Here is a 17,608-nt window from a genome sequence, read left to right as displayed (position 1 = left end):
GAAAAACTGGGGGAACAGATGGGGGTTTGGGATGGACACGCACACACTGCTGTATTGAAAATGGATAACCAACAGAGTGCTACTGTGTAAGCACAGGGGACTCTGCTCGGTGTGACGTGGCAGCCTGGAGGGGAGGGGAGTTAGGGGGAGATGGATACATGCGTATGTTTGGCTGCGTCCCTTTGTGTCCACCTGAAACTATGGGAACATTGTTAATCAGCTATAGTCTAACGCAAAATAAAAAGTTAAAAAAAAAAGACCCAGAGGACAAGAGTTTGAGGCAAAGGCACTCAGCCATTTCCTGAAGCCTCTGCCTTGCAGTGGCGCGTGCGGGCCACCCTCCCCAACACTCTGGCCTCTCACCCTGATCTTGGCCCACCTGGAAGAGGACGGGCTTCCCGTCAGCACAGCCTCCTGGAGTGGAGGCTCTTCCTCACCACCTGCTCTGGCCCCAGGAGCTCCACTTTTTCAACAGGTCCCAGCAAACATTCCTTCTCCAGCGAGCCCTCCTGACCTGCGGTGGAATCTGAGCCCAATGGACTATGGCTCTTCACTCAGAACCCGTGCGGCCTGGCACTGGGCCAGGCGCTGCCAGGCTGCGGATGCCACTCCTGGGGACTGGCTGCAGCCCACCCAAGGCAGAGAACAGGCGCCCCGGGCCAGACACCTGGGACCGACCAGGACCCGCCATGTCCATGTGCCACTGGTCTATCCCTTACAGTCAGGGTCTCCCCGGGTCTGGGGAGCGCCTGTCAGATGGCTGTCGTGTGCAGAGGACACACACACACACACACACTGCTTCGAGAAGACAGGTGCCCGGGCACTGTGCAGACAAGCTGGGGCAGTGCTGGGGGCCAGCCACCCTGCTGAGGGATCTGCCCGCGTGGGCTGGCTGATGCCACTCTTGTTCTGTTTTTTAAATGCCATCTTGTGACTCTCTGAGTTACCAAAGTTTCAGGGCACATCCTGAGTGACAATGATGACACGGGGATCGCTGTTCTAAATTTCCCCTAAATTTTCCGCAGACTTCAGGATTCCTCCTGGACGCCTACATGAAACTGCGGTGCACATCTGATTTCTGTCACATTCATCTATGACTGGGCCGGAAAGGGAAGCAACTTGAGGCTCCAGAACCCACACTCCTAGCATCCGGTTTTCAGAGGAGCAGTAACCCTCTTCCCTCCAGAACTGGCCGGCTTGCCAGGCCTATGGAGCCCAGCAGCCAGGCCTACCACCAGCTCGGTACCCCGCACAGGTTAATCTATGGGCTAGTAAGTAACAAGCAAAATACGAGGCCGGATTTTAAAGAGTTCCCCAGGCTACATCCTGCCTAAGGCCGTGATTCACAAGGCTCTGTGCGTTGGGCTAAGCCCCCACTCCCCACCTCTAACGCTCCCAGTGCTGTCATGGGAAATGCTACCTACACTGCCTGCTCTGCAAAGCCCGGTACAGCCACCACCAAGTTCTGCCACCCATGGTCCAGTCGACAGGCTCCAGGGGCCCACAGAGACCCTGTCACCCTGAGCAGCAGAGGAGTCGGCTGGTCTGAGGTCTACAGTGCTGGCACCCGGGAGACTCCTGGCCTAGAGCTCCAACAGAGAAGCAAACGCCTCCCTTTCAGAGACACCTCAGGCCCTGACTTCTGCAGACAGCAAGGGGTGTGGCCTGGAAGGAAGGGACAGACCCCCGCAACACGACCCCTATCTCGCAAGGGGCCAAGCTGAAGTCCAGAGTCCAGTCGGCACCCTCTTCCCGGTCCGGCTCATGCATTGCGCCCTACAGCTGGTCTCCTACCCGGGCCCGCACTGACGGAGGGACGGGGCTCAGACACCCAGAACCTCTGCACCCAGGCCTGCGGGGTGCCCACCAGACGTGGGGCCGGAGGCCGCCAACCCAGGTCGGCAGGCTGGCTCAAAGGCAGCCCGGGTCCGCCAGGGTGAGGCATCCTGCTGTCTGCCCCAGGTCTGGGCCGTGAGTCCTCCGGGGCCTGCTCCAACGCTGCTGCGCTCGCCCAGCCCTGAGCTATGCAGTAACAGAGACGCCTACCCTGGGCGCTCGCTCCTGAATGGCTGAGCCCTGGGACAACAGCATCAGGAGCTCCAAGGAGGTGTGGAGAGACACCAGGTCCACTCAGACCAGCCACTCCCCTGGGCTGAGCGGTGCCCTGCAGATCACATTCTTGGTCATTCCTGTCACACAGCGCCGGGCCTCGGAATTCTCCTATGCGAGACCAAGACCAGGAGGAGTCGAGGCAGACAGCAGGAGCCGTGTGAAGGTCCCAGGATGAGGTACAACGAGAGGCCTGGCTCTGGAGCCCAGACTCTGCAGGATCACCTTCAACCCCTGCGGGAAACGGGGTCCAGAGCCTTGTGCCTTTGCATCCCTTCATCAGCCCACCTTCTGCAGACAACCCGTGAGCCTCACCCTGCGCACTTATGCACACACTGGGAGACTCCACTCTTGGCCCCACTCTTATGGCCCAGCTCACCTGGCGGGGGGCGGGGGGCCAGTTATTAACCTCACCCACCCAACGGTAAGAAGGGGCCCTCCCCACAGAGACATCAGAAGGCAGGGCTAAGACCAGGGAGGGCCAGAACCACGTACCACCCACCCTACACTCGAACCCAAACACTACCTCAGAATCCTTAACACAGCTCCACTTGCTGTCAGGAGAAGCTGGCCCAGATCACCAGATCTCTACACACACGGCCCTGGACTAGCAGGGCTCTGGCACAGCAAAGGGAGCGAGCAGAGGCCTGAGGCCCTCTTCTGAGCAGGCTGGAGACAAGTCGGACACAGCCCGCCAGGGCTGGCTGTCCTTGTCCCGCTTGCCAGATCTACTGTGAGCTGAGCGTCTTTTGCTGGAACGAGCAGGCATCTGTGAGCGTCCAATACCAAAAATAGTACAACCAGAGGAAGAAGGAACACATCCTTCTAGCTGCGGCCTGCCCCAGCCTCAGACATCTCTCAGCAGTCTCTCCACCCTGAGGTGTCCCCCGTATCATCCTCCGTGGATCGACCCCTCCCCTCAAATTCCCCCTACACCATCCTTGCACGTCCTGCAGCAGCTCAACAGTTCCATCCAATTCTAAAAAGGAAGAAGTGACACTATCAGATAACGGCAAAATCATGCCTTTTCTGTGAACAGAACCCAGAAACCACAGCCCCTTGGCAGAGGCCTGCCCAAGAAGGCCTTCTCTGGGATCTAGTTCAGACTCACCCACAGATGGCGCCCATCAGGATCTAACTACAGGTGGCATTGGCCCAGAACTGAGAAAGCGCCAAAGGGTCACCAAAGCCACAAGCACGGACCCTGCCTGTGAGTGCTCTCTCCTGGAGAACGGGAGATGCCTGCTGCCCGCTGACTCCACACCAGGGACCCATCTGAAACCACAGTTAGCTGACTGTTCCTCAGGGCGGGTAGCACACACTCGAAAACACCGTGTGAACAACTGACCCCTTGCTGGACCAGCCCGGCCTTACACCCACGGGGCTGAGGCAGAGGGATCTGGGGGGGGGGGGGGGGGGGGGTGTTCCGCCAGAGCCTGACTCGGATCAGCGGCAGACCCCTGCCCTCCCAGCTTTCCCAGGGACTCACGCACAGCTGTTCCCACCCAGGCTGCGCAACTATGTTTTCCCAAGTTCACCAGAAGGTCACAAACGAAAAGGCCAGGCCCACTGGAAGCTGCGCCAAGCCTGACACTGTGCCTGAGGAAAGCTGCTACCAGGAAAGCCAGCGCCTCCCACGAGGGGCGGAGAGCACGCAGAGCCTGCGTGAAACAGGAGTGCAGGCAGGCCCGACTGGACCCCCTCGGGTCAGGCTCGCCACCACCCTCTAGACATTCCCATTCGTGAAATGAAGGAGCGGGACCAGAAGAGCCGCCTGAAGCACGGGCCCAGCCTGAGACACGACACCACGCTGTCTGCCAGGGCTCACAGGCGGCACACAACAGCACAGGGGCCGAGCGCCCGAGTCTGCCCCAGGACAGCGCCGTCTGCTCACACACCCACCCAGCACTCCAGACCCATCGCTGCAGGCCTCCTCCGTGAGGGGCCAGAGGGTCGCCGTCTCAGGCTCAGACGGCCAGACATGCCCTGACGGGAAAGTCTGCCTCCGTCACAATGAGACAGCAGCCAGCCGCCGCCGCTGCACCCAGTGACACTCTCTTTACAAACCCTCTTGTGAGACTTCAAGGCTGGCACTGAAGAGGAACGTGCCTAACAGCGACATCATCGGCATCCTTACCTGAGCCTGCTCATCTAACCTGGTGGCAGACTGCCAGCACCTTGGTTTTGCAACACTGGGCACAACAGACTCAGCTTCTTCACACGCAGAAGGTGGCCCCGGGAGTCCTACCACCAACCCCACAGGTAACGGGAGCAGCCAAAGGGGACTTGGCGCAGGCTCACTGCCAGGACCTTGAGAACGTGGCAGGGAAGCACCAGCCAACGCAGGTAAGACCAAGCTGAGCTTGCCCCCACTCTGGCCCCGTGAGTCAGGCTGCCATAACTTGGTTCAGTGGGCGCTCCCCTTGGTGGGAGTGTGGCACTGGGACCCTTAAATCACTTCCTCCAGATGTGGGGAGAACCACAAAGTCCACAGCAGGAAGCTGCATTTCCCCAAAAAGTCACTGTTGAAAAAAAAGGGAGGGGGGAATTCTCTGGTGCTGCAGTACATGGGACTCCGTCTGTCAATGCAGGCAACATGGGTTCAATCCCTGGTCCAGGAAGATTCACTTGCCACTGGGCAACTAAGCCCGTGAGCCACAACTACTGAAGCCAGCATACTCTAGGGCCCACAAGCCACAACTACTGAGCCTGCACGCTGCAACCACTGAAGCCCGCTCACCCAGAGCCTGTGCTCCGCAACAAGAGAAGCCACTGCAATAAGGAGCTCAAGTACCCTAAGGAAGAGTAGCCCCCACTCACCGCACCTAGAGAAAGCGGACACTCAGCAACAAAGACCTAGCACAACCAAAGAAGTTAAGTAAAATACAAATCAGTTAAGTTTTAAAAAGGCGGGGAGAGTATTTCCCTGCTGATCCAGTGGCTAAGACTGTGCTCCCAATGCAGGGAGCCGAGGTTCAATCCCTGGTCAGGCATCCAGACTGCCACATGCTGCAACTCAAGATCCCAGAGGCAGCAATGAAGAGGAAAGATCCCGAATGCCACAACTAAGGCCTGGTGCAGAACAAATAAATAAACATTTTTTAAAAAGGGAAGAATTTCCTGGCAGTCCAGTGGTTAAGTAAAGAAGGAAATGGAGGTCCACTGCAATACTCTTGCCTGGGAAATCGCATGGACAGAGGCCTGGCAGGCCACAGCCCCCGGGGTCGCCAAGAGTCGGACACAATTTAGCAACTAGACTGTCACCCACCAGCAGCAGTTAGGACGTGGTCACTGCCAGGGCTCGGCTTCAATCCCTGGCTGGGCAGCTAAGACCCTGCAAGCCTCTCGGCGTGGCAATAGGTCAATCAATTTAAAAAAGGGAAAAGGAAAAAGAAACCTGGTCAAGGAATTAAGATCCTACAAGCTGCACGGCACGGTCATAAATAAGTAAGTAAATCGTTCCTTTTTTAAAGGGAAAAGGAAAAAGGAACCTCCTGGCCTACTTACACTCCGCAGGGCAGTGGGACAGGGCACGGTGCCTCTGGGCCCCAGCGGTACCCCCACCAGGAAGCAGACATGACAGAGTGGTCACCCCAACCAGGGCCCGTGGGTCCCCTCAGATCAGCCTCCCTGGACCAAGGGGACCAAGGGTGTGTGGCCAAGGCGCGCGCATACATATACACACGTGCACACACACTGTGCAAGAGGAGGGGAGGCAGAAGCAGGACCAGACAGGGGCCCAAATTCCCCTGCAGGAGCCCCACCACCCAGAGGCAAGCGGCGCGGTTTGCCCACAGGGTCCTCCTGCTGGCCTCCCCAGGCACCTTCACCCAGGCCCTGAGGTCAGGTCAAGCACAGGAGCGGGGACAAAAGCACTAGAGGTATTGAAGGCTGAGGCTCAGCCTGTACCCGCCCAGTGCCCTACAAAGGGCAGTTCCAGGCCCTTGGGGTCTCCAGGCCGCTTCCCACCTGGAAGAAAGCCCATTTTCAAAAACATTCCCTCTGTGATTCAACATGGGCCCCAAACGGCGAAACTGACAAAAGCAGAGCAGATTCTGCCCCATCCAGGTTCAGGACCAGGGAAGGGTCCGGCAGCCTCAGGTGCCTGGAGGGAGGCGCCCAGCCCCTCCCGGTCACATGAGCTCAGGATCTCCGTTTGGGTTTAGGGGAGTGGGGAGCGCAGAAGTCTTGCCTCTGGGAGGTCAGGAAGTAGAGAGGGTGGCCGAGAGCTGAGCTGCCTGGGCTGACTCATGTCACACACTCCCACTCTTCCCTGGCCCTCACCCGGCTCTGCCTGCCCCCTCCTGACAGGTTTTCTAGACTACCTAAGTTGAAAGTGTTGAAAACCTGAAAGTGTTAATCGCTCAGTTGTGTCTGACTCTTGGCGACTCCATGGACTGTGGCCCACCAGGCTCCTCTGTCCATGGGATACTCCAGGCAAGGATACTGGAGTAGGTTGCCATGCCCTCCTCCAGGGGGTCTTCCTGACCCAGGGATCAAACCTGGGTCTCCTGTACTGCAGGCAGATTTTTTTTTTTTACTGCCTGAGCCACCAGGGAAAATCACCCAAGGTACTTACTGACTCTCCCAACTTAAGTGATCCAGGTGCTGACTGGGCCGGGCTCCCACACCGTCACCGCCATCTCTGCTCATCACTGTTCTCCTCCCCTGGTCACTGCATCACCACTTGACCACAGCTGCTCATTCAGGGCGGGGCCATACCTGCTCTCCCTGCCCTTCCTGTCATCTGCTCCCAGGTGACCCTGCTCAAGATCATCCCTCAGGCAGGCCTTGAAGTCGTGTATGTATTAAGTCACTTCAGTCGTGTCCAACTCTTTGTGACCCCATGGACTGTAGCCAGCCAGGCTCCCCTATCCATGGGATTCTTCAGGCAAAAATACTGGAGTGGGTTGCCATTTCCTCCTCCAGGGGGTCTTCCCGACCCAGAGATCAAACTCATGTCTCTTATGTCTCCTGCATTGGCAGAGGGGTTCCTTACCATTACCACCACCTGGGAAGCCCTTGAAGCCAGCCCAAGCCTACCTCAAGTGTGGGTGCCAACACGCCCCGTTCTACTGGGGCCAGGTTCTCTGTCACCCTCAACCAGGGAACTCCCAAGTCTATCAAGCGCCAGAGGCCCTCCAGACTGCAGCTCTCGTAAGAGAGTCACAAGTATCTTCGTGCATTTTAAAGGCTCCAAGACCACCTCTCACTCATCAGAATGGTTACTGCCAACAAAAGAGAAGATAGCAAGTGTTGGTGAGGATGTTCATTCACCAGGCTCCTCCGTCCATGGGGAATCTCCAGGCAAGAATACTGGAGTGGACTGCCATTCTCTTCTCCAGGGTATCTTCCCAACCCAGGGATCAAACCAGCGTTTCTTAAGTCTACTGCAGTGGGAGATGGGTTCTTTCCCACTAGCACCACCTGGGAAGCCTATCAAACCTGTAGAGGCAGACAACAGAACTGTGGCTGCCAGGGGCTGAGGGGGGAGAAAGTGGGAGATGAACAAGCTCTGGGGACGGGTGATGGTGACAGCTGCCAAGTCACGTGAACGTACTTTGTGGCACTGAACTGTGTGCTTGAAAATGGTTAAGATGGCAAATGTATGCTATGTGAATTTTATAATTCAAGATAAAAAATAACAACAATAAAAAGAATATTAAGGCTCTGAGAGGTCCCAGGTTTAAGACTGGGGTTTACTGGTCTTAGCATTGGCAAGGCCTCCCTGACCACAACCTGCCCCCAGTCCTGCCTGTCACAGGAGGAAGCCCCCAGGGGAAAATGTTCATACACAGAGTGAAGTCAGGCATGGGGCTGAGCCTTCCACAGGGAGCCCAGGAAGGGGTGGCAGCCATCTACACCCACACACAGAAGAGCAGCCACAGCAACTCACTCAGGGCTTCCCTGGATGATGAAATTAACCCCAGCTTCCGGCCAGGCACCCCTTACCCCCACCTCCTCCGGCTGCCCCCCAACCCCCAGTCTCCCTCCTTCAACTGCTCTCTCGAATCTCACGCAGACATTCCTGGCCCTCCCCATAGGGTTTCACTTGCCCTGCATCCCCAGGGCACCTCCTGCCCATTGCCACTGTGTTTCTCTCTCTCTCATCTCGTCTCCCACCTCGTCACCATGCCCTCCGCTGGCCTCCCCCACAGGGATGCAGAGGCTGTAGGGCAAAGCCAACTTAGTCCATCTAATAAACAGAACATGGAGGCCACGAGCACACATCCTCGTGGGCAGAGAGATAGGCCAGGGACTCCTCAGGCCCTTCATGCCCATGTCCTGCCACTCCTGCCCAGAAAGAAGCCATAGGGTCCAGGAAAGGGCAGGGGTGGACCCTCACTACTCAGCTTTTACACACCTTTGCCAGGGCCACACGCAGCCAAGCTGTTGATGGAGGGGAGAGAACTCCCCCGTCCCCTGCAACCTGGGGAGCAGCATTTTCGAATGGAGGGAGGTCTGACCCCTCGAGGCTGCCCTCGTGTGATTTCCCAAAGGCCACACACTTGGGCACAACCTGAAGGCAAAGACAGAGCCACCACAGCCTGGGCTCTGGGCCTGGCTCCTCATGCTCCACCATCAGCAGCCACCAACCCAGAGGGCTCAGCAGTCAGCCTGCGGCCCAGTCAGACGTGTCTCCAGAAACCTGGTCGTGCCCTCCTGTCCCCCTCAACTCCAGCTGGGCTCTGCTCACCGGCTGCCCCACCACCACTGTCCACCGAGACCACAGACGGGGCCCAGCTCCCTCCGACACGGTGCCTTTGCAGGCACAGGGACATAGCTCAAAAAGACTGAGGAAATTCACTTCATCTAGCTATCCTTCACTTTACAAAGAAACCTTTGACAGCACAGACAAAGAAGTCGGTATTTACACTCTGAAGGCCTTCACATTCTCAGGTCGTTTCTGGACGCACATACACACGCAAGGGGAGGCGGAGTGGTCAGCATCCATATGCCTCCCCTGCCTGACCTGGGAGGCCAGCATACCTGCAGGGGTGGCTTCAACCAGGGAAACTGAGGCTGGGGAAGAAGTCAGTAGCCCAGGGCCCCCATGTGGTCAGCAGGAGCTGGCTGGAGCCAGGCCACCTGATCCCAACTAGCCTCCTTCGACAGAGACACCTCCTTGTGAGGACACCCTCCCGGCATATCTAAGATGGACAGAGCGCGGCCAGGCAAACCATGAGGAGCTGACACCCCCTCGACAGGCGTAGGCTGCAGAAAGCAGGGGTACCGGGAGAGCACACACTCGGGACAGGCGTCCCTGGGCCGCGCCTCAGCTTCCCGCGCTGCAGGCCTACCTTCAGGAGAGCCCCGATGAGGGGCCAGCCACAGTGCGCGCGGACCTCAGCCCGCAGCCACCAGCAGCTTACGCATTTCTCGAAAGCAGGGCAGGCCAAGGCAGGCTGAGCTACCCCAGGACCACCTGTTTAGGAGTGTGCCTAGGAACCACGGGAAGTGGTAAGCAGGCCTTGGGCCCCGACCCAATGTTCTCTGTGCGTGGACAGCATAGCCCACTTGCTTGTCTGCCCAGGAAGCTGACTAGGGGTGACACTGACCCCCAAATGCCATCTCAGGTCCAGGGCCTAGCCTTGGTTCTCCCAGCATCCAGAACATCCACTGTCCAGGAACTGGTCAAGGCCAGCACAATCGAGGAAACCTGCCATCCAACTACCCCCGAGCCACGAACACAATCCAAGAACCAGAAAAAGAAAGGCTGCTGGCTTCCACGGCTGCCACATCCATTCAAAACCACCTCTAAATTGCACTCGTTAGGACTCTGGCGAGAAGCTCATGACATCTACACCCTGAGACAAAGGCAGCAACCCAGAAAGACACAGGCCCTGCAGCAGCCATCGCCACGGCCACACACACACGTCTCCCACCTTCCTCGCGCCCTCGTCATTCACCCACCGCAGACCCACAGCAGCTCTCTGATGGGCCACAGCCGCGTTCCTCCCCTGCCAAGAGTCACTCCAGAGGCGACCACCAGCGTCTCCAAAAGCCCTGCACAACCTGACTCTCACAAACCCAGCTCAGGCATGACAATAAGCCAGGAGCACAAAGGCATTTCCGCTCTGTGCCCAGAATCAGCAAAGGTTAGATATGTCTACCTTCCCCACCCAGGTACAGGTGGCAGCCCCAATACTCCCACAGCTGTCCCCCCGCCTGACCCCACGGGACCCCAGCTCAGGCATCCAAGTTTCTGCCCCCAGTCTCCCCTGCTCCACACCTGACCGAGCTGACAGTCCAACACCACAAAACAGACCATATCCCTCTTGGGTCTCGATTTCATCAGACAAGAGTTCAGTTGCTCAGCACCTGCAGCCCTCGGCTCCGCTCCTCTCTGCAATTCTGCATGTCCACACAGCCCTCACTCAGCCAGGGCAGAGGACAAGGCTCCAGGCACCCGGGAATCCCCAGGATCCGTGTGATGCCAGAGGACTACAGACCTGTTCAGAGTCTGCACCGCAGGAGAAAACGCAGCCACTAAAAAGCAAAGCTTAGCACTGTGATTTAAAGAGAAAAAAAAAAAGTTTATACAGTTTTAGGGAAGAATTGAGACCTAAGATTATATAAGGGGCTTCTCTGGTGGTTGAGTGGTTAACTACTGAGCAGTGATTCTGGAGTCCAAGAAATTAAAATCTGTCACTGCTTCCACTTTTTCCCCTTCTAGCTGCCATAAAATGATGGGAACAGATGCCATGATCTTAGGTTTTCAGGGTTTTTTTAGTTTAGTTTTTTGAATGTTCCGTTTTAAGCCAGTTTTTTCCATTCTCCTCTTTCACCCTCGTCAAGAGGCTCTTTAGTTCCTCTTCACTACTGAGCCTGCAAGCCACAACTAAAGAGCAGCCCATGCCCAGCAACAAAGACCCAGCACTCCTAAAAGTAAATATTTTTTAATCAATAAAACTTTATATTAAAAAAAAAAGACTATATGAGAACACCACTGTGATAACTCAGTGCCTAGATGCAAGAAAGAGGAAGGCACCAAGGTGTCAACAACAGTCCATGGGAACAGGGAATCACTAGTATTCATCACTGAGCTATACTGCTTTTATGGTAAAGAGAAAGAAATTCTGACACATGTCACTTTTAAATAGGAGTTCAGTGACCCCACAGGTTTCCCTGATAGTTCAGTTGGTAAAGGATCTGCCTGCAACGCAGGACAGCCCGGTTCGATTCTGGGTCGGGGAGATCCCCTGGAGACGGGGCAGGCTACCCACTCCAGTATTCTTGGGCTTCCCTGCTGGCTCAGCTGGTAAAGAATCCGCTGGCAATGCGGGAGACCTGGGTTCAATCCCTGGGGAAGGAAAGGTTACCCACTCCCGTATTCTGGCCTGGAGAATTCCATGGACTGTATAGCCCACGAGGTTGCAAAGTCAGACACGACTGAGCGACTTTCACATCACTTCAGTGACCCCACAAACTTCCCACACCCGTGAGGACCCCTCCCCTCTGGAGGGGTTGTGGCGAGTCACCGACACACCCTCTGACCTGGTGACTCAGCCGGGAGCCACATCTCAGTGGGGCCAGGGAGGGCCCAGCTGGGAGGGTGTAATTAGCATCAGACTCCAGTGCAGCCCCTGAGTGTGGGGACAGGAGGTCTCCCCCTGGATGCTTTACTTGGACACCAGCTTCCTCATTAAAAAGCAAAGTGACAGAACTGTACGTCGTGGCTGTCTGTGCCACTTACTACATAACTGGTCAGAGGCTGTCTCTGGAGGGACTGTTCTAGAATACATCCATTTGGGCTCTGGGTGACTGCAGAGTGGCCATGTATTGCAAAAGATGAGATCTCAGACAACTCCGGGTCACACAAGCCACCGAGAAGAAAGAAGACCAAAAAGAAAGGCATAGAGGCAGAGCAAGGGAGCGAGGCCCTACAAATGAGGAAGCCGCGGAGGCAAACTCAAAGGCGCAGGACGGACTGACTGCCGGGCACGGCGAGCAGCGCTGCTGCCACAAAGACGCAGCTCTCTAAAAACCAGGGTCTGCTCTGGGACCAGGAGAAGCAGTCTTGTTTTTCAAGGACTTCCCAGAGATGTCACAATCCGGGTATGATGTCAAAACTACTTCAAGGGTGATGAACTCTGGCCTTGCCGATGAGTCAACAGAGGATGGGTTTCCGAGAGCCGACGACTGTTTACACACAGTCACCATGGCGAACGGCTGTCGGAAACCCAGTCAAGGGTCACAGCGGCCGATGGGGGGCTTGGCCCCTCACACACAGCCTCACAGGCTAGCCGCAGAAATGACCAGCACAGAAATCACCCCACACCCCAGGCTGCTCGCCTGCCCTCAGTACCTGTGAGGCATGCGCCTCTGGGAGGGGCGCCCCACCCTTCAGAGGGGGCAAAGCTCAAGGCCACACACTGCATCCAGCCAGGGGCCCGACTCCTCCTGGGGACTCAGCCTCCCAGAGTCTTGACCCGTGTCCTCACCTGAGCAATGGGACCCGCTCCCTACTTGGGGCTGACAGCCAGGAGACGAGATGAGTCACGTGTACGGCTCAGGACGGCGCGAGCACGTGGGGCACGACCCACAGGCACTGGTTATCACCTGCAGGCTTTCTCAAGGGAGAGGGGACACACAACCCTCACAGCTGGCAACCTCAGGCACCTGCACGGCCCCTCACGTCACCAACACTCCAGGGGCCTAGAATGCTGGCATTTCATAAGGACTGGAGACCACAGTGGGACTCCCTTTCAGAGCTAAGTCCTAGTGGCTCAAACTCCCTCCTAACTTGAGAGGCAGCCTGGGCCAGTGAGGACAATCCAAGTGACCTCAGCAAGCAATACAGCCCCTCAGAGGCTCAACTGCCCACAATAAACAGTGGGAACAAGAAGCTGGTCTACCCGCCAAGACCATCAGGAAGATGATATGTGCCTGGACAAAGGGCTTACAGGGACCTGGCTGGAAGCCAGGAGGGGCAGCGAATCTACCTAGTCGCTATTCCTAAAGACAGCCTATCTGAAAAACAGACATGGCTGGCAAGAAGCCACCTGGTTAGGGCCAAGTGGGGTGCCCCACCCAGGAAAGGGAGACAAACCCACCTCACGCAGCTAGCCCCTTAGAAGCAGGAGAGCAGCCCCCAGTGTGAGTCCAAAACAGTCTTGTGGAATCTGCTGCAGAGCCCCTCTTCCTACACCCGTCCCAGGACAGAGCCCTATAGCCACCTCCACCCCTCTACCTAGCCCCCAGGCCCCACCGTCAGCAAACACCCTTCCCAGCCCCTCATGTTTCAAGGCCTGTACATGCGCCATGCCTGGGGACCCCTCGCCCGGCAGACCTCAGCTCTGGCATGCCCTGAGTGTATCTCTCTTAATCAGCGCCCTCTCACGTCACCCCGTTTTATTTCCTTCCTGACACTGGCCGCTGACAAGCTCTTCATGCTGATTTCCGTGCCACCCTGTTCATTATCTGTCTCCTGCCTCTAGCATGCCAGCGAGAGAGACTGGGGATACATTCTGGTCACTGGTAAACATCTAGCCCCTGAGCGGTGTCCCTGTACAGACGGGGCACTCAAATCAGATTCAGGAAGATAGTCTCCCCTAGTCTCTGCTCAAACCTCCAGGTGGGAGCCGGCCCTGGGTCCCCACACCAAATGCTGAGAACCTGGGAGGGATCAGGGCTGCACACGTGCCAAAAGGACCCTGACAGCCCCATGAGGAGCCGGAGCTCAGAGCGGGCAGGGCCCGAGGCCCTCGGAGTCCGGAGAGGACTGGGAGGGCTCAGGTACTAGGACCCTCACAGCCCCAGGAGGAGCCGGAGCTCAGAGCGGGCAGGGCCCGAGACCCTCGGAGTCCGGAGAGGACTGGGAGGGCTCAGGTACTAGGACCCTCACAGCCCCAAGAGAAGAATCCAGAGCTTAGAGCAGGCAGAGCCCGAGACCCTCGGAGTCCGGAGAGAAGGACCGGGTGCTGGGAGGGCTCAGGTACTAGGACCCTCACAGCCCCGAGAGAAGAATCCAGAGCTCAGAGAGGGATTGGGCACTGAGACACCCCCAACCCCGAGGGCGGGATTAGGAGCTAAGAGGGCGCAGGGACTGGCACACTCATAGCCCTAAAGAGGAGAAGGATCCAGAGCAGCTGCTGGGATCCTCAGAGCTCTTAGGAGGAGGAGCTGGACTGGGAGAGGTCAGGCACAGAACCAAGGCCTCACACAGGTACACCTGAGATGCAGAGATTCAAACCCAGACAGGCTCCAGTTCGCAGGTTTCTTGGGCCCTTCCCTGAGCCCTCAATTTTCCCTAAACAACAACATCTTCCTCTCAAGAAACTTATAATCCAGGAGAGGAGGGGGTCACTCAGCAACAGACCCATCAAATCTGATGATGAAATATCCACGTGATCGAGGAAGGTGCCCCAGCAAAGATCACTTCCTCAGAGTCACTATCAGGGACACTTCTCTGAACAGACCCATGATGCGATCCTGAAGTGATGGGCTGTGTTTACACGTCCTCTCTCTTCTCTCCCGGAAATAACCCATCACAGCGAAAAGGGAGATCCATGGGAGTGCCTTGGGACACACTTGAGACTGCACGACACCCCAGTCTGGACAGTGGCAGCCACGTGTAACTTCACCTTTACCTTCCACCACGTTCCGGGCTGCTCACTGGGTCTACAAAAGGCAGCTCAGACTCCAGACCCCCCGGGAGACGGGAGCTGTCAGGGACTCCTACTTGGGCTAGTCCAACAGCTAGGATTACAGGCTCCTGGGAGCCACAGAAAAAGTTTTGAAGGAAGCTCCTCTCCAGTCTCCTGCCACATCTGAGTTTGTAAAACCTCTTTGCCATTACAGCTCCCCCTTGAACAACACCGGGGTTAGGGGCACCAATCCTCTAACAGTCAAAAATTGTGAATAAACTTTATAGTCGGCCCTCCATATCCTGAGTTCCACATCTGCAGAGTCAACCAACCGTGGGTCCCCTAGTACTATGGTACGTGTTTGGTGAAAGAAAAACCATGTATAAATGGGCACTTCAAACCTGTGCTGTCCAAGGGGCAATTTAAAGTAAAACATAAACATAAAGTAACAACGTAAAGAAAAACATAAAGTAAAAGTGAAAACCCTCCCTCTCCACAAGTTCCCATTGGCAAACCATATAGCTGCAGCGCTAGAGAAGAGAAAACTCTAAACTGTGACAGTCATACAAATGAGGATGCAACAAAACACATATTGTGCTAACAGCCAATGCACTTCTCTGGTCGCACAGGTTCATCAGTCACCTTCCCCATGCCCACCGCCCAAGAACATTGAGTGCCCGAGCTGCCCCGGCCTTACCTCAGTCCATGGCACCGCCTGTCTGGTGGGATTAAATACAAAATTGGCAAGAAACTTAAATCACCTGTCAGCCTCTGAGAAAAATGAAAGTTTGAGTCACCCCCAAAACTCAGCCCAACCAGTCAGGTTAACACGACCGGCTTGCAGGAGAAGCTCTGCCAGGGAGCCCCTTCTGGCTGATCAACACTGACGCACACAGCTGGGCTCTGCGTGGGACAGACTTGAGTCTGCAGTTATACCTTCACCCTCACAGGAGGAAGATCCAGCTTAAGAGATGTAACCAACACCCTCAATTAAAAATAGCAGCGTGACAGCATGAGGTGGACGCACAGGCGGGCCTTCCGGGCGACTGGAGCCAGGGAGGGCAGCATGGCAGGGAAGGCGGGGCTCCCAAGCCACCGTGACCAGGTGCCAAGCTCACCTCATTTACACGACGCAGGAGCTCTTCCCCAGCTGTTTCGAGGAAAGCCCGCCTTCCTGCAGGACAAGTCAGAATTGCCCAGGGGGAGAAAAGACTCTGGGCTGGGATTCCACAAGGAAGGGGGGCTCCAGCTGGCCACCCGGCCCCCTCCTCCTCGCCTGCAGGGACACCCCAGCCTCACCTGGGGGAACCCCTTTTGGACACGGTGGGCGCTTGCTCTTCCAAAATAGATGAATTCCCAGTTCAATGAAGGGGAAACTGAGACACAAGGAGAGGAAGGAAACTGCCCCCCAAAGTGGGAAGCAGGGCGGGAAGGGTGGGCACTGGGAACAGAACAGGGAAAGAAACTCCGGGCTTAGCTAATGGTGCCGAACAAGTCCAGGGCAGGAAGAAAGCCACATTCCTTCCTAGTTAGTCTCTCTCCTAACCCGCCCGAGGCCCCCCCATCCCCAGTACACACACACACACACACACACACAGGGCAGCGCCTCCCCGAACCTGACACCAGACCCAACCCCCTAACCACAGGCTCTGAAGTCCCTACTTTCCAGGCAAAGAGGAAAAGGACCCCCTCAACCATTTCCCCTCAGGACCTGAGCATTGAGCACCTGCAACTTCTGTCCCAACACAGGATGAGGGCGCCATGACACACACAGAAATGGGAAGAAGCAGTTTCTGACCACGGGCCCAGATGTGCTCCCGAGTCAGGCCTTGAGAGATGGTGCAAAGAAGCCCATCCCCAACACCCTCTCCCCGGGGGGCCAGGTGGCAGAACTGAAACACCTCGAACTTCCCCAGAAGGGCCCAAATCGGCCCCTGAGAAGTGTGAGAGTCAGCGGCCAGGTGCAGTGGCCAGAGTGCCTCCCCAGGTGCCCACCACAGGCTTCCAGCCTAGGAAAGGCTCCACGCCAGCAACCCACCCCCCCAAAAAAAGACTCCCTCTTCCTAAAGGTGTCCAGCGATTCAGGATCACCTGGGGAGCTGGGGAAACGCTGTCAGGATCTGCCCAAACTTCCCTTCCCAAGAAATAAGAGTGAACCCAACTCCAGAAGCCTCACTGGAAAGCGTCAAAGACGGCCCCCAAGTGCAGACAGACCCTCCCCACACAAACTGAACAGGACCCCATAGGCGGCCCGACAGCGGTGACCCACTGACCCACCCTGCCAGTGACCTAGACAGAAAAGCTGTTCCCGGGAGCGCAGTCAGCCATCCCTACCAGTCTCCCTGCCAAGCAGCCAGAGAAGTCCTAACCCCCCACCTCCCGTGCCCGGACAGCGCTGCCTCCACCCCCTCCCCAGGTCAGGTGAGAAAACTAGTTCCTGCCCAGGTGCCGGGTGAGTCCGGAAAGGCCCCGGACGCCTCCAGGTGCCGACAAAGACGCCCCCCGGATCCGGCGCGCGAGTTCTGGCCCGTCGGCCACCCTCGGCCGCCCGCCAGGGTCGCCTCCCCGAGCCGAGGTTCCCCGCTCTCCGAGTGGGACATGCGCCCACCCCGCGCCCCGCTGGCCCAGAAACCGGCGAGCAACACCTCAGACGCCGGACCCCGCACCCCCAAGCCAGGACGCCGCGGAGAGGGGCGCGCGAGGCCGACCTGTGCCCCGACGCCCGCGCCAAGTCCGCCGCTCACCTGGCTGGCGCGGTAGCTCTCGAAGGCCCTCAGGGCACTGTCGGTGAGCTTCACATGGAACACGGACACCTTGCTGCCGTCGCTCACCCGCCCGCACGACAGCCCGTAGCTCCGATCCTCCTTCAGCGCCGCCATCTTGCGATCATCGCTCCCCCGCCCCCCGCT

At 57.2% G+C, this 17,608-nt stretch overlaps 1 protein-coding gene across 1 annotated transcript in view; it reads right to left on the bottom strand.

The window, feature by feature from the left end:
• Positions 1-17,608, bottom strand: part of ELL (elongation factor for RNA polymerase II) — an 80,213-nt gene extending 62,605 nt beyond the window's left edge. The window contains exon 1 of the mRNA XM_061149804.1: positions 17,444-17,608. Coding sequence (XP_061005787.1) covers positions 17,444-17,578 — 135 coding nt within the window. The 5' untranslated portion in view covers positions 17,579-17,608. The remainder of the gene's footprint in view (positions 1-17,443) is intronic.

The sequence above is a fragment of the Dama dama genome, chromosome 9 (assembly GCF_033118175.1).
Source record: "Dama dama isolate Ldn47 chromosome 9, ASM3311817v1, whole genome shotgun sequence".
Taxonomy (NCBI): domain Eukaryota; kingdom Metazoa; phylum Chordata; class Mammalia; order Artiodactyla; family Cervidae; genus Dama; species Dama dama.
Note: the sequence above shows the minus strand (reverse complement) of the source record. Positions and strands in the feature narration are given on the sequence as shown.